Source organism: Malaclemys terrapin, chromosome 3 (assembly GCF_027887155.1).
Source record: "Malaclemys terrapin pileata isolate rMalTer1 chromosome 3, rMalTer1.hap1, whole genome shotgun sequence".
NCBI lineage: Eukaryota > Metazoa > Chordata > Testudines > Emydidae > Malaclemys > Malaclemys terrapin.
The window spans coordinates 32559254-32577090 of record NC_071507.1 but is presented as its reverse complement, the minus strand read 5'-3'; the positions used below and the strand labels follow the sequence as shown (position 1 = coordinate 32577090).

The following is a 17837-nucleotide window of genomic DNA, read 5'->3' as shown; positions in this document are numbered from 1 at the left end:
TTGTGGATAATCACAAAAGCCGTGTGTAGTTTGAACTATAATAATCTATAAATAACTCTTGCAACACTAAAATGAAATCTTCAGAGACCCATGTACAAAAGACCCAGTGAAAATAAATCTAGTTGTCAGCAGAAATACAAAGTTCTAGCTACATCTTGTAGTTCACTTGATAGACAATCTCAAATATGCTGTATTATGAAATAAAAAAAATGAATTTAATGCTTGAGGATGCTGGTGTATCAATGTCATCAGACTGACTCTATATATCTCTAGAATATGTATGGATCAGCCAGTGGAGATGGCAGTGTAAATCTCCACACAAAGCCTGCCAGTATGCTTTACTCCTGATTTGGAAGGACCATATCTAGGATTGAGGAAAATTCAGCCTCTGTAACGATGTATTTCTTGGCCTCTTTGTCTTAAATACCAAAAAGATGAGAATTAGGCATCAGTCCTACAAAGACTTATCCAAGTGCTTAACTTTTAGCATATGAGCATTAACTTCAGTGGGACTACTTGGTTAAGTCTCTGCAGGATCAGGTCTTAAGTGATAACCCTAGTTAGTAGTGATTTTTGTGATGCAAATAGTTGGCCATTAGCTATGAGACTAAAGCCATCAACTCATATCATATAGGTCACCATAAAGAAATCAGATGGAAGTAACTTAGTCAATATTGATCCTGGCTGGGATTGGACAAAAGATCTATGAAAGACTATATATCTCTATATCCCATATCCTGAGCTACCCAGACATCATTATGGAAAGTTTTTAATCAGACTTGACTGGATATGTTTTAGAGGTAAAACACATTTATTTTAGAACACTTGCTACAGCATCAACTAATTATTACAAATAATACAAGAGAACTTTACAATTCATAGCATATAGAATATACTACTGAACATTGCTGTGATCCTGTTTAAAGATCACTTAAAGTATTTAAACATTTTTAATTATGTCACAGTGAAATTTAAGTTGTTTTCTATTTGTTTGTTTTTTAATATATATAAATCATATTTTATTGGGCAAAGACTAGATTCTGTATGACCATATCTTACAAATCTCACTGTCCACTAGTATTTGCTGATTTTGCAGTTGTATATTTTTATTGATTTTTATACTTCCTTCTAAGTAAATTATATATAAATTGGCAATGTTGGTAAAGATTTACATTATGAAATTTCTAATACAGTAACTGACAGTCCTACATTATGTAAAAGGGGTATTTTTATACTTTAGTATGAAGCAGACATAAAAAAAAGTGCTGTCATGCTATTTTATGGAGGCACAGAAATTACTATGCAGCTGAAGCATTATAATTTTGTGCTTAAAGATTTCTTCCTCCATTAGTATCTAGTGCTAAATCCTGAGAAATCAAGCTTGGAGATTTCCTTCTCATTAAAAAAGTTGGTTCGGTCTATGCGAGAACTGGGACTTCCAACTTTACTCAGCCAGGCCTTCCTGAAAAATAAAATAAAAATAAAAGCATGTTAGAATAAAATGAACCGCATGTGTGGCATTTGCTCTTTTGTCGTGTTTTCTACTTAAAGAGCTTATGAAGCTCAGCTTTTCAATGAGGAAATTAGTCCTGATAAATGGTTTCCAAATATGTTGTTATCTCCCTCAGCTGTTTTTCCCCTTTTCTCTTTACAAGTAAGATAAAACTATTTAAATAGTAAATAAAATTGTCAGTGTTTCAAAATACATTGTGTTACATTGTGAATATTACATACAATTAAATCTGGACTCTGATCAAAATTTTAGTTGAAGTAGGCTCCTTAAGGGTGCATTATTAAAATGAATACTCAGTTTTACCTACTTTAATTATGTCATTCATTATAATAGTGTGTGTTTACAAAGTTAATAGAATACTCATTGCAAGCACTCGACACTATATACACTAAAAAAACAGTAACAAGAAAGGATTATCATACCCCGGAATGTTTGAGGGGGCCAGAGAAACCTTAAATCAAACAGCATACAAACTACATTAAGAGAACGTTATTGAGTTTGCAAGTCAAGTATTAAAAAGTTAGGAAATGCCAGAATTTAGGCTGTCTGCGCAACATTAATTCTGTCCTTGCATGCATGTGCATAATAAACAGTCTTTAATTACATAAACACATTGTTTTTCCTCCACATGACACTGAAATTAATAGGACTACTCCTGGAGTAAGGTACTACTCAGTGTGAGTAAGAGTGGCAGAATCTGGCCTTTAGTTAATACTTTGTTCCAGATAAGAATTAGCAAACCTTTCCAATTTGCTATTTTCACAATACACTCTACAAATCTGGTGCAGAAAAGTTTTTCTAACTTATCCTTCTCAGCATCACTCACGGTAAATGGATCTGCAATGATTTATCAACACAAACTTCCTAAGGGTTTAATTTCTCTTATTTATTTGAGAGAATAAAATATGTTAAAGTATTTTTATTTGTTTGTTTGTTTTTTAACCTTGCTATCAGGTACCTGTAAGACTGCACCCCATATTCTTCATAATGATATTCTTATAATATGATTATAGCATAATTATGATGCATTTTATGCAAGACAGGTCACATGAGAGATCATTGAAAATGTTGTTATTCGCTGAATATTTTTATCCTATTTGTATGCATGTATCATTTTTTTATCTGAAGTTATGAATATTGACTATGTATCTGTATTTCAAATGTAATTACACTTGGGTAATGCTCACTAGGCAAGATGTTTTCAGTCTAGCTATCTGGTTGGGAAAGGCCTATTCAGGGTAATGAGCCATTAGGGAAAACAATAGGCCTTAGGAAAAGCTTATTCCCCACCTGGTGAGCCTTCCTGGGAGTACTCCAGACAGCCTGTAAGTAATGGCTGCTAGGACTCCACAAGGTCATGTGACCAGGCGACATGACTCTGGACTTCATTTTGGGGTGTCAGTGTTTTTCCACAAACTGAGTTTGGGACAAAGGATTCCTGGCATATGCTAAAGCTATGTAAGGCAGGGGGTGACATCATCTGCTGCTCTTCACTCCCCACACAAGAAGACTCCTGGAAACACCTGAGGAATAAAGACTGAACTGGGGGAAGTGCTGGACCCAGACTAAAGGGATTTCTAGCTTGCATATGAAAAACCTGGGGATTCCAAGCTGTAAAGCAGTACAGCTTGTCCCTTAAGACCCTGCAAGCCTGCTTGTACCCCAGGAGTCAGGGTGAGAAACTGCTAATTCATATCCAATCTATCTAGTATGTTAAGTTCAGTTTGTGGTTTTTGTTTATTTGCTAGGTACTCTGCTTTGAGCTGTTTGATATCACTTATTATCACTTAAAATCTATCTTGTTGGAATTAATAAACTTATTTTATGCTTTAATCTAAACCAGTAAGTTTGGAGTGAAGTGCTTGGGGATCTTAGCTCAGGGGCCTGTTGCCTTTCATCTCCACATTGAGGGAAGGATGAACTCTATGAGCTCATACTGTACAGTCTCCTGTACAGTGCAAGATGGTATAATTTTGGGTTTATACTCCACTGGGGGGCTGCGTACCTGGGTTATCTTGGCTGTAGCCTCTTTATTTCTGGTTCATGCAATGTCTAGTCAGAGAGCCTGCATGTAACTGCAGCTGGGTGTGTCCCTGCCTGTGTGAATGCTGGTGAATGTGTCGGACCGGGAGCAGTTCTGCAGCTTGTCACAGCAGCACAGTGTGAGAGGGAGCCCAGGCTGGTGGGTCACAGGGCTCAGCGGTACCCCAGTTCCAGGTAGCAACCCGGGAGGTGTGTGTGGGGGGGAAACCCATCAAAGTACCCATTACAGCAAACTCCTGTAAAGTGTAAGCTGGCTTTAGCCAGAGCTTCAGGCCACACATTGTATAGTATTGTGCTTTTTGTCTAAAAATGAATATCTCTGCTCCACAAAGTACAGTACATACTGTGTGTGCACTGACAGGATATAAAGATAGGTGATCGACTGTTTTTTAGGAACTTACAGACATGAAAATAATGCAAATAACTGATGTGAGATTTAATAATCACTTTGGGTTTTACTGCTAGAATGGCTCTACAAAGATTTACTTAAGGATCAAATTATTTCTCAAGATTCTAGATCATAATAGAATCCACTAAAGCAAATGCAATAACAAAGTAGAATTCATTTTCTGTGTACTGCATCTAAAGAGGAATGCATTTTACATACATTTTTATCCATGACTAAGACTGTCTTAATTAATTGTTTACTTAACAAAGCTGTTAAAATATAAGATTTTATTCAATTCAATATGAATTTGAAGAGTTAAAGCAATTAAATTGTTGATTAGTTTTACTGAAAGTTACACTCAGCATTACACAAATAAAATATTCTTGCACTGAGACTTATCTTGATATCTCCACCATGAGAACCACAAATCCATGAAGGCTTTAGACCTTGAACCAACACATGAAATACACCTGGGACATAGGCCACATTTTATTATAGACCTATCAAGAACCTGGGAAAAGTGCTGATAGGAGATCTTTTTATGTCGAATTTCTGACCATTCAATGTAATATCTGAAAGTGCCTCAGAGACCTTTGCTGGCTGTACGGAACAAGAAATGAGTTTTCCATTACTTGTATTACAGCTGCAGAAACAATTCAGTGCTGCCACCAAAATGGTTAAATCAGTGCTTGTATTAATGGCCCGGCCCTGGACAAATAAACGTTATCCTTGAGGGCAAGTGTACAGATTCCTGGTTAGTTAGGAATCTCTATTTCTAAAGTTTAGTTATGAAAGCAAATATGTGCCTAGACCTCAAGTGTTTTGGGATATAAGTTTAGGAGTTGTAAGAATGCACTTGGTGGGTTAGTGAAGCATGCATCCAAGATAGCCTCGCTTGAGCCTTCCTATAAGGGTGCTTCTAAGTGGAAAGGGAAAGATCCCTTACAAAATACCACACAGAACTAGGGAGGAGTATGTGTGTTCAGAAGGAACTGGCTATGAGGACAAAAGTCTTGATTTGGTCTATAACCGTTTATTGTAGATCAAATTAATATCCAATTTCTACTAAACGTTTACACACATTTAGACCCAAAAGAGATTGCTCCCAAGCTGCTATGTGGGTTGTTAGTTGTGTGACTCCAGTGTGGTCACAACTTCTTTACACTGCCACCCTGCATAAACCTTGAAAAATTTACTTTGAACCAGTGCTTATAATGCATAGGTTTTGGTGCCCAGAGGAGGACTCTGTAAGACCTTCCTATCTGCTATACTTCATTTCAAAATCCAATGGTATCTTTAGTTATTCTTTATAAAATAACTGTTTGTTCTTTTAGCCCTTCGCCAAGCCACCTAGCTTTAATTAAAATTCACCATAATCTAGGGATCTTATCCTGGGAATCCCTACAATTGTCAGACATATGAAGTGTACAGAATCTTTGATTTTTTTAAGACCTCCTTCAAACCCCTTATATGTAACTATAATACATAGTATAATATCATGTATTCATTTGTAAAACACTTTTGACTAGTATCAGAGTGCTTTGTAGAAAGACCCACAGTAATGCAAATGTGTAACAAGAATAATGGAATAAGATGGGGGGAGGGAATATTTTCAAAGGGACTTTAAAAATGGAAAGAGAAATGATAACGTGTATATTGTCAAGTTTGGTGAATTGCTGGAGCTCATAGCCAGTCTGACTGGGCAAGAAGCAGCGCACATGGGTCTGGTTATTAATGCAGATAAAACTAAGTCCCTGGTCATTACTATCACAGTCTCCAACTCCAGATTACAACCAGCTCAGTATTAACCTATCCAGATGGAATAGTGAGCAGATGGCAACTATCAAATATAGGGCAGCATCACAGATGAGTGCTGGAGGATGCTTGAAAGATGTGGACACTTGTGTAGCAGCAGCTGCCGTCATGCTTTAGGCCCTTCACTGGCCTCTGTGGCACGTTATAACAGCAAGCTTGCTTTGAAGCTGCAGACCTATGAGCCATGGTTACACCACCTTTATTGTATGGCAGTGAAACAGGAATGCTGAGGAAGGCTGAGGAGTGGCCACTTGCTGTTTACAATTCTCATCGTCTTTGTCAGCTGCTCCATATTAAGTGAAAGGACAAGATTCACAATGACGTTGTTCATAGCTAAACCCACCAACCATCTCCATCAACACTGCTTTGGTTTTAGCAACTTTCTTGATATGGACACATCACATTTAGTAGGATGAAAGACTAATGATTTAAAATGTGTTTACCAAGGAATACTGCTACATAGCCAGCGATCATGTGGTCACCAAAAGCTTCAGTGGATTCCAGTAAGATCACCAGTTATGAACATTGTGACCCAAAAACCTCTTAATGACCATTGCCAAGGGGGTTACAGGACTATCCAGATTGTGTTATGTACTCTCTGGTTCACCAAGAATGTCATATGAGGCCTCAAATGAAAGCCAGTGTCACATCCTAACGTGAAATGTATGTACAAATACCATGTATTGTGTCCCAAATTGATGTCAATAGAAGAGGTTTTAGAACAAATTGATAAACTGAGCTGTAATAAGTCACAAGGACCTGATGGTATTCACCCAAGAGTTCTGAAGGAACTCAAATAAAAAATGGCAGAATTACTGTTGGTAATATGTAACCTATAACTGAAATCAGCCTCTATACCAGATGACTGGAAGGTAATTAATGTAATTTTAAAAATGAGCCTAACTTCAGTACTGGAGACATTGGTTGAAATTATAGTAAAGAACAGAATTATCAGAAATATAGATAATCATGATTTGATGGGGAAGACTCAACACAGCTTTTATCATGAGAAGTCATACCTCATTAATCTATTCAAATTCTTTGAGGGAATCAACAAGCATGTGGATAAGGGTTATCACTGTATTGACTGGTACTTGGATTTTCAGAAAGCCTTTGACAAGGTCCATCATCACAGACTCTTAAGGAAACTAAGTAGCCATGGGATAAGAGGGAAGGTCCTCTCATGGATCAGTAATTGGTTGAAACATAGGAAACAAAGATTAGGAATAAATGGTGAGTTTTCACAATGGAGACGGGAACAGTGAGATTCTGTACTGGGGCCTGTGCTGTTCAACATATTCATTAGTGATCTGGAAAAGAGGATGGAAGTTAAATCCTAGTGAGGAAAATAGAAAGGAGCATAAACTATGGCAAGTGAAGAGCAAAAATATAATGAGGAAGGCCAAAAAAGAATTTGAAGAACAGCTAGCCAAAGACTCAAAAAATAATAGCAATTTTTTTTTAAGTACACCAGAAGCAGGAAGCCTGCTAAACAACCAGTGGGGCCCCTAGATGATCAAGACACTAAAGGAGCACTGATGGGCAGTGCGTGAATCACCGGCTGGGGGAGGTTAGCGCCCAGCCCCACCCCTTTCTCCTGAGACCCTGCCCCTTCCGTGGCCCTGCCGGAGCCCAGAGGTCCCCCCACCGCAACGGCCGTCCCATGCCCCAGGCTAGTGCCCCCAGCCCTAGAGCACCCCCAGCCTCTCCCCCCACAACCCCAGAGCAGGCAGCATGGCCCCAGTCTCCCCAGCTCTGGAGTGCAGGGAGGGTGGGCGGAGCGGCCCAAGTCCAGGCCAACTGGAGCTGCGCCGAGTGGATGCGTGGGCTGGGGGGGGGGAGGCACGTGGGGGCAGAGCATAGGCAGTTCCACACCTGGCTGTTTGGAGAGGCACAGCCTCCCTCAGTTTATGATACCCACCGCCCATGGGAGCACTCAAAGATAATAAGGTCATTGCAGAGAAACTAAATGAATTCTTTGCATTGGTCTTCATGGCTGAGGATATGAGGGAGATTCCCAAACCGGAGCCATTCTTTTTAGGTGACAAATCTGAGGAACTGTCCCAGATTGAGGTGTCATTAGAGGAGATTTTGGAACAAATTGATAAACTAAACAGTAATAAGTCATCAGGACCCAGATGATATTCACCCAAGAGTTCTGAAGGAACTCAAATGTGAAATTGCAGAACTACTAACTGTAATTTGTAACCTATCATTTAAATCAGCTTCTGTACCAAATGACTGGAGATACCTAATATTATGCCTATTTTTAAAAAGGGCTCCAGAGGTGACCCCGGCAATTACAGGCTGGTAAGCCTGACTTCAGTACCGGGCAAACTGGCTGAAACTATAGTAAAGAATAAAATTGTCAGACACATAGATGAACATAATTTGTTGGGAAAGAGTCAACATGGTTTTTGTAAAGGTAAATCATGCCTCACCAATCTACTAGAATTCTTTGAAGGGGTCAACAAACGTGGACAAGAGGGATCCATTGGAGATAGTGTACTTAGCTTTTCAGAAAGTCTTAGACAAGATACCTCACCAAAGGCTCTTAAGCAAAGTAAGCTGTCATGGGATAAGAGGGAAGGTCCTCTCATGGATTGGTAACTGGCTAAAAGATAGGAAACAAAGGGTAGGAATATATGGTCAGTTTTCAGAATGGAGAGAGGTAAATAGTGGAATTCTCCAAGGGTCTGTACTGGGACCAGTCCTATTCAACATATTCATAAATGATCTGGAAAAGGGGATAAACAGTGAGGTGGCGAAATTTGCAGATGATACAAAATTACTCAAGTTAGTGAAGTCCACAGCAGACTGCGAAGAGCTACAAAGGGATCTCACAAAACTGGGTGACTGGGCAACAAAATAGCAGATGAAATTCAGTGTTGATAAATGCAAAGTAATGCACATTGGAAAACATAATCACAACTATACATACAAAATGATGGGGTCTAAATTAGCTGTTACCACTCAAGAAAGAGATCTTGGAGTTATTGTGGATAGTTCTGTGAAAACATCCACTCAATGTGCAGTGGCAGTCAAAAAGCTAACAATGTTGGGAATCATTAAGAAAGGGATAGATAATAAGGCAGAAATATCATATTGCCTTTATATAAATCCATGGTACGCCCGCCTCTTGAATACTGCGTGCAGATGTGGTCACCCTATATCAAAAAAGATATATTGGAATTGGAAAAGGTTCAGAAAAGGGCAACAAAAATTATTAGGGGTATGGAAGAGCTTCCGTACAAGGAGAGATTAATAAGATTGGGAATTTTCAGCTTGGAAAAGAGACGACTAAGGGGGGATATGATGGAGGTCTATAAAACCATGACTGATGTGGAGAAAGTAAATAAGGAAGTGTTATTTACTCTTTCTCATAACACAAGAACTAGGGCATCACCAAAAGAAATTAATAGGCAGCGGGTTTTAAACAAACAAAAGGAAGTATTTCTTCACACAACGCACAGTCAATCTGTGGAACTCCTTGTCAGGGGATGTTGTGAAGGCCAAGACTATAACGGAGTTCAAAAAATAACTAGATAAATTCATGGAGGATAAGTCCATCAATGGCTATTAGCCAGGATGGACAGGGATAGTGTCCCTAGCCTCTGTTTGCCAGAATCTGCGACTGGGAAACAGGGGGAATGGGGATCACTTGATGATCACCTGTCCCGTTCATTCCCTCTGGGGCACCTGGTATTGGCCAGTGTTGGAAGACAGGATACTGGGCTAGATGGACCTTTGGTCTGACCCAGTATGGCCGTTCTTATGTTATGATAAACAGTGAAGGTGCAAAGTTTGCAGACAATACAAAATTTTTCAAGATAGCAATGGAGTGAAACTTTAGACATTTGCCCTGGCATGTGGTTAATGCACAAAATCATGATTTGCAATAAGATAATGGAATAGTAATAAGATAATGGCATAGTTCTGATGGATTGCTGTTGAATTCACTTGAATATGAGTAATTTTACCAGGTGTCCCATATTCAGTATGGAAATATGGTCACCCCAGTGAAATGAAATGGAACCAGGTTTTGAAGGTGATCTAAGCACAAAGGGTTGGGGACTCCAGGCTTTAGAAAGGGCTACCTAGGTGTGATTGCCTCTTTCATGGTAATGGCCCCATGGCGACTGGAAGAGCCCCGGCCTGCCCACCCCAGCCACGATGGGCGCACCCCCCCACCCCCGAAAGTGCCATTTCAGTCCCAGCAACACCGGGCCAAGCCACCACCACCACCACCCCGAGCCACCGGGCCAAGCCGCCGGCTCCCCTGAGCTGCTGGGCCAGCCCCGGCGCACAGCTGAGCCGCCTCACTCCCCCACCAGACCCTCCCATCCACCGCTGTCTCACCACGTTCCCTCCTCACTCCCCCGCCCCCGCTGAGGAGGGACACAACGAGCAATAGCAGGCAGGCAGCAGCAGCAGGCAGTGGGGGCCTCGGGGAAGGGGCAGGGCCATCGCACCCTAGGTGTCCAGCAGTGGGTCCATGGCTTAGCCTTCCCTGGCCTATTGTACCCGCTGCCCATGCATGTTAACTACAGTGTTGTTTACTAGCACAACAGTGTAACAAGAGGTAGATATGCACTTTACATAGAATGAGAAATAGAATCTGAAAAAGGGAACACTGAGCTGTTAAACTTTACTCTGTTTTCAATTAACAAGGATAGAATATTTGAGATTGCATTTTCAAGATTGTATTTTTAAGTGAGTGAGAGAGAAAACCAACATTTCAAACATTTAAGTACTCCCATAGTGTTGTCTTAATAGAAAACACTATTGCTAACCTCAAGCTTTCAAAATTCATGACTCAGGCCCCCAAATCATGAGATTGGTTTTAAATAATAAGACTTTACAAATAATAAATGTGGGGTTCTTTTTCTTTACTTTCTGGTTTCTGAGTCTTTAGGATGCACTTGGTTCATGTTTACAGGCTCTTCTCCACACTCACCAGGGCTAGAAACTTACTTTTATTTTAAATAAGAGTGGAGATTCGCATTTCATCAATAAACCCAAGTTCCTGGAGATTAAAAGAAGTTTTTTTTGGAACTCTCACAATAAAGCAGTGAGAGTTAACAACACTGATAAGTTTGCTTTGTTTTTTTTTCTTAAATATGAACATTATGTGTGCATGTGCGTGCGCACACATACAAAATAAGGCAGGACCAAAAGATGTTATGAAACCTTCACATAAATTGAGTATTAATATTTACAAAAATATCTGCATAACTGCTTTTGGTAAAGTTAACATGCTAGAGATGTTGACCCCATCTATACTACAATTCAAACTAGGTCAGAAAGGATCAGGTTTTTAAATACAATTCTTGCCTGCAAGCATGGGCGACAGGTATAATAGGCCAGGACAGGCTCTGCCTCCCCTGGCACTGGCCGCTGGACACCTGGTTGCAGGTTTGGTGGGGGAAGTTTTTGCTTTATTATGCTCCGTGCAGGTTCCGGGGCAGCTGAGGAGGCAGTATGTGCTATTCAGCTTCCTGAGTTCATCAGTAATCTCCTGGAATCCAGAGAGATTACTGATGAACCCAGGAAGCTGAGTAACACATACCGCCTGCTCAGCTGCCCCAGAACCTGCATGGGGCATATCAAAAGCTCAGGTTCTTCTTCGGGAAGAGAGGCTGTCATGCTGCGGGTTTTCCTGAGTGACTTGGGGTTGGGGAGAGGTGGAGAAGGGAAGCGCGGCGTGGCTGCGGCTGGCCCAGGGCTCCCAAGGCAGGTGGGGGGAGGGCTCGGGGCTCCTCTGGCTGAGGGGGGAGCGCTCGGGGCTCTAGCCCAGGGGAGAGCAGGCAGAAGGATCAGATCTGGGGGCTCCACCTGTTGCCCATGCCTGCAAGGCACTAATTTCGATTTCCTGGCTAGAAGGGCAGTGCTTCTCATGGGCCTAGACATCTTCAAATTTTAGTCATCACCTACGCTGAAAGCAGCAAGACGGCTGGAGGCTGAATTGTTACTACACCAAAGATGCTGCTGAGCCAGCTGACATGCATTATTTCCTCTGCCTCCTCCACAGATTCTTCAGGTTTTATATAAAGCGGAGCAGAGGAGGCAGGCGCAGTGCAAACAACACATACCAGCTGGGTCAACAGTAGTGGTGGGTTAAGGATGGGAAATGACATATAGGCCCCACATAAACTGCCCCAAAAGCTATGCCTCAGAGGAATCCTCTGCCTCCCCCTTCCCCTGGCTCAGGGGCATAGGATATTGAGTCTGCTAACAAAAGAGGAATCTGGGGACAAAGCTGAGAGGATCCAGTGTTGGTGTGAAGAAAGTAGCAGGAGGGAGTGAAGCAGTCAGGGACATCTCATGGGAAGTAAGCTGGGGAAGACAGGCTCTCAAATGCAAAGCATTAGAGAAATCTGGAATGGCTGAGGGGTCCCAAGAAAAAAACTTGAGGAGAATTATTAATTGCTTGGAGGAGGAGAGCATGCAGAACAGGGTTCAAGGATCTCCAAAATACACGGAGCCTAGCAACCTTATAAAGTGATTTACAAAACTGTGCTCTAAACTGTGTGGACCTGAAGCCTGTTGAAGAAGAATGCATCTGTCTACAGAGCCTTTGAAACTAAAGTTCCCTCTACTGCTGCTGCCATGGAAACTGATGCATCCGATCAGTGAAAGTGGGTCAGGGTAATTTTAATTTAGCATGCCTACTGTATTGTTTAAAAAAAAAAAAAAAGGTTAGAAACAGAAAATGCTAGGTCAGGATCAAAGGGCATTATGTAAGTGTGTATGTGTATATGTCTATCCATACATAAAGCACATTATACTGTATATATGGAGAAGGGAGGGGGAAGTGGCAGAGAGAGAGAGAGAGAGAGAGAGAGAGAGAAAGTGATAGAAAGTGCATTATTCCCTGGAGGTGAAATACAATTTTGACACATTTTATCAGGATGACCACATCAGACACCACTACAAAGCAGAGTCACAAGTCTGGCACTAGGTCAGCTTACTGAGTGAAAGGAAAACAAAAAATACAACCAAAACTTGGACCAATTGACAGTCCAAGGAGAGAGGCCAAGAACTGGGTGGGCGTGGAAACTGAAGTACGCTCTCATCAGGAGATGGGGTTGGGGGTTCAGTCAGATCCTACTGCAGTTAGGGTTGCACGTCTCTATAGACTATCCAGTGAGGAATTTCTTTGAGGTACAATTTGAAAGTAATGTCAACAACAAGGGCAAATGAGGAGTCTTTGACATGGAAAGGATATAAATTAGGTGTAACATCCTGAGAGTACTGAATAAACAGCAAGATTATACACATCTATTTAGATGTCAGATATCTATTTATAATGTTATGGGGAAAATGACTTCTATGCGCTCATCACATACTGTATATGTTATGAATACTGAGCCAAATTTTCTACTGGTGTAAATTAGCATAGCTTTGTTGGTTTCAACGGAGCTGCATCCATTCACATTACATACACATTCGGGGAGGGCAGGGGGTTGATCTAAGTTACGCAACTTCAGCTTATAACGTGAATAACGTAGCTGAAGTCGACGTACTTAGATCGACTTACCATGGTGTCTTCACCACGGTGAGTCGACTGCTGCCACTCCCCTGTCAACTCTTCCTGCACCTCTTGCCGCGCTGGAGTTGACGGGAGAGGGCTCGGGGGTCGATTTATCGCATCTAGACTAGACACGATAAATCGATCCCTGCTGGATCTATCACTGCCCGCCGATCCAGCAGGTAGTGTAGACAAATCCTTAGAAACCTGCTTCTTTAGACACATTTGACCCATATTGAAAGACCATACCTATTGTTAATTCTCAATCAAAAGGGAGCAATTTCTCAGCTAGAAGGAACTTTAAACCTAAGAACAACTTGCTCTGTTCTGATATCCACTGCAGATCTCTGTTTCACACACTGCCTAAATGTTATTTTTGCAAAGTCTGAACAAAATTGGTTGATCTGTTTTTGATATGTGAGCAGAAAAAAGCATTTCCCCCATATGTTCTCGTCAGAGATTTTGCTCCGCTTAAACAGCTTCAGCAACAAACTTCAAATTTGTCTTGTTTCACAGATCTCACTGAGATCTTAAAAAGCAAGCTACGTTTGCAGAAAATTAGGTAGTGTTAAAGTGATGTTTTTACACAATACATAGTAAATCTGTGAAATTCATTACCACAAGAGTACATTGAGAATGGTAGTGTCCCATGTTGCTCTGGTCTAAATGACTACATGAGGCATCGGGCAACCGAGAATCAGACCCTAATAGTGCTTCATGCCCTCGTGCTGTAAGGGTACACTATTGGGGCTATCAGGAGAAAGAGGCTTCCTGTTAGGGTTGCCAACTTTCTAGTCACACAAAACTGAACACCCTAGCCCCACCCCTTTCCTGAGGCCCCGCCCCACACTCATTACATTCTCCCTCCCTCAGTGGCTCCGTCTCCCCCACCCTCACTCACTTTCACTGGGCTGGGACAGGGGGTTGGAGTGTGGGTGAGGGCTCTAACTGGCAGTGTGGGCTCCGGGGTCAGGCCAGAAATGAGGGGTTCATGGTGCAGGAGGGGGCTCCGGCTGGAGGTGTGGGCTCTGGGGTGGGGCTGGGGATGAGGGGCTTGGGGTCAGAAGGGGGTTCCAGGCTGGGGGGTGGGGCCAAGGGATTCAGGGTGCAGGAGAGGGTTGTGGGTTGGGGTGCAGGGGGGTATGGGCTCTGGGCTGGGGATGCGAGCTCTGGAGTGGGGCTGGGGATGAGGAGTTTAGGGTGCAGGAGGGGGCTGCAGGCTAGGGGGTGGGGCCGAGGGATTCTGAGTGCAGGAGGGGGCTGTAGGTTGAGGCAGGGGGTTGAGGGCCCTGGGCTGGGGATGAGGAGTTTGGGGTACATGAGGGGGCTCAAGGCTGGGGATGAGGGATTTGGAGTGTGGGAGGGGGCTGTGACTTGAGGCAGGGAATTTGGGGGGCTGAGGGCTCTGGGCTGGGGCTGAGAGGTTCAGGATGTGGGAGAGGGTTCTGGGCTGGGGCAGGGGTTGGGTGCAGGGGGGTGAGGACTCTTTGCTGGGGCCGGAGATGAGGGGTTTGAGGTTCAGGAGAGGGCTGCAGGTTTGGGGGGAGGGGCTCAGAGCTAGGACAGGGGGTTGGGGCACGGGGTTGGGGTGTGGGCTTAACTGCGTGTGCCCCAGAAACAGCCAGCAGGTCTAGGTCCTAGGTGTGGGGGCCAAGAGGCTCCACGCACCGCTCTTGCCTGCAGACACTGCCCACCCTCCACTTCCATTGGCTGGTGCTTGGAGTTAGGGGAGTGCCCGGAGCCCCCATGCCCCCCCCCGCCTAGGATGCAGACCTGCTGGCTGCTTCTGGGGCACAGTGCGGTGCCAGTCAGGCAGGGCCAGCTCTACCATTTTTGCCGCCCCAAGCAAAAAAAAAAAGCCGCCCAGACTGTGCTGCCCCAAGAATGGACGGAATGCCGCCCCTTACCACGTGCCGCCCCAGGCACATGCTTCCTCTGCTGGTGCTTGGAGCCAGCCCTGCAGCCAGGACAGGTAGGGACTAGCCTGCCTTAGCGTCACAGCACCGCTGACTGGACTTTTAACAGTTGGCGGTGCTCACCAGAGCCGTCAGGGGCCCTTTTCAACTGGGTGTTCCGGTCAAAAACTGGACACCGGGTCACCCTACTTCCTGTGCCCCTTCCCCTTCTAGCACATTTGCTAACTCAAGGTAAGACTTAGGCCCATAGTGCAGACTGAAAAAGGGGTTTGGCTTCCCCCCTCTGATGCTGGGGGCCTGGAATAAGTCAGCCCCACTCTGGACAGTGTTTATTCTCCCACTTGGGGGTTTATTTCCCAACAATTTCTGGGCAGGCCCAAGGAGCACCCCTCCGCCAAACAGAAAAAGGAACTAGTTCCAACACAAAACAAAGAGGAATACCTTTTTCTCCCTCTCCCTCCTCACACTCTGAGGGTGTTTGGCTTTGTTATTGGCCCTGGGGTGTCAGTCCTTCCCCTACTCAGGCAGTCAGTTTATGTAGCTTTCCCTGTAGGGAGGAGAGCAGCCATTCACCTTGGGCAGCCTCTCTCCCTGCTGCCACTAGCCCTGCAGCAGCTTGTCTCTCCTCCCTCTCACTGGAGGAGGAGTTTTGAAAGAGCTCAGGCAGCCCTTAATTGGACTCAAGTGTCCCTAGTTGACCCGAGGTAGCCCCTTCTTAGCTTCAAGGGAAAAGGGATTTTATCATTCTAGGGCTAATAAGAGGCCGGCCACCCACTGTCTTACAGCTGTCCAGCCAGACTTTGTCACAGGCTATATTGTCATTTCATGAAGTCTGATTAAAAATTATTTTTCACATTAAGCCTATTAAATCACAAAAGACAGAAAGGTGTTTGAATGAGGAGTTTTTATGCCATTAGCTACTGTACCAATCCAAACTGTAGGAAAAGAAAAGAGAGCTCTGACATCTGGATGCTGATTGATTAGCACATGTCAAAGAACATTAAAAAGTGGGTGTGTTTAAAGCAAATGTAATGTGCATAGTTGTGCATATTACAGAACTTGTGCAAAGAGTGAAGTGCAATTATTTCTAACCAACAATCACATAATTAAGATCCCTACAACTAATTTAGTCAAGGAAAAATAAGTTGGCCAAATCCCCCATTATAGGCATTTTCAAAACAATCCATGTGGAGGGCCATTCTGAACCATCAATTATTCACTGATTCAGATGGGGAATTCCGCTTAAAATGAATATCAAATGGCACCAAGGAAGTAAAACTTCTATTTTACTAGGCAGGAAATACTGTAAGATTGGTCCTAGCAACTACAAATATGTGTGCCTTACTTCACTCCCAAACAGACTTGTTGAAATAATAGTTAAAAACAGAATTTTAAAGCACCTAGGTAAATGTGGTACAATAAGGAACAAACCAGCACAGCTCTGAAGAAGAGCTCTGTGTAGCTTGAAAGCATATCGCTCTCACCAACAGAAGTTGGTCCAATAAAAAATATTATGTCACTCACCTTGTCTGTCTGGAACTGACATGGCTACAACTACACTGCATACAACAATAGGAATTAATAATCGATTTTCAGCATTGTAAGAGGTTAATTGTCGTGGTGTCCAAATGTTCTGTACTAGGACTTGGGCTAATATATTTATCAATAGTCTGGAAAAAGAGATGAACAATGAGGTGGCAAAATGTGTAGATGGCATAGTTATTTAATTTAGAAGCTCAGCACAGAACTCACAGCCCAGGGAGTGGCAGGGGCTAAGCCACATTTCCACTCTCCTGAAACTGGGCTGCTTTTGTGGCTGGAGAGGCCCCCTACGTAATTTAGACAGCCCTTCCTAGGGCTATCCTATGAGCTGCAGCACTGCCCAGAACTCCCTCAGCATTGTCTGCTGCGCCCCACCCCTGACACATCTGGCTTAGGAGGAGTCCTCCACAGCAGGGAGAATTCTCCCCAGCCGGAACCAGGGCTTTTATGGCCCCTTTATGCTGCTCCGGCCCTTTTACGTGGCATTTATGGACAGCAGCAAGGATGAGGATTCCTCCTGTTATGTTGTTTATTCTTGTGCCAATGCAGTAAATATGGAATTTATACTTCATTGGAAGCTTGTGTGCCTGCAAGATTTGTCTCTTAGGGCTTTAGCCAGATGAAATTAGCCACCGTTCTTCTAGGCCAGGGAGGCTCTATATACTAGCTGCACAATGAGATGATCTCTCTAGAGGAGTAATTGATCAACTACACAAGGCCAAGTGTGTACTTTTAGTACACACTGAAAAACTCAGCAATAGGCATTTGTGGTGCCACACCCCAGTAAATGAGCTGCCTCCCTCCTCGACATTGCAGCTCTCTTCGCTGGCTCCATTCCAAACCTGCTAGTGCAATGTGGCCCAGTGGGAGTTACTACCATCTTATGGGTGGATTAAAACTATGTGCCCATGCACAACCCCCTGTGGGGATGGGAGAAGGAGAGAATCATAGGACTGGAAGGGACCTTAAGACGTCATCAAGTCCAGTCTCCTGCACTCACAGCAGGACTAAGTATTATCTAGACTACTGGTTCTCAAACTTTTGTACTGGTGACCCCTTTCACATAGCAAGCCTCTGAGTGCGACCCCC

The 17837-nt window shown here is 43.3% G+C and overlaps 1 protein-coding gene across 2 annotated transcripts in view; it reads right to left on the bottom strand.

Moving 5' to 3' along the window:
• Positions 1-788: 788 nt before the first annotated feature.
• The window catches only part of ACYP2 (acylphosphatase 2), a 149822-nt gene continuing 132773 nt past the window's right edge, over positions 789-17837 (bottom strand). Inside the window, exon 4 of one of the 2 annotated variants that reach the window (XM_054023463.1) lies at positions 789-1462. In XM_054023463.1, the coding sequence (XP_053879438.1) occupies positions 1348-1462 (115 nt within the window). In that variant the 3' untranslated portion in view covers positions 789-1347. The remainder of the gene's footprint in view (positions 1463-17837) is intronic. The other variant, XM_054023465.1, reaches the window with a different exon arrangement.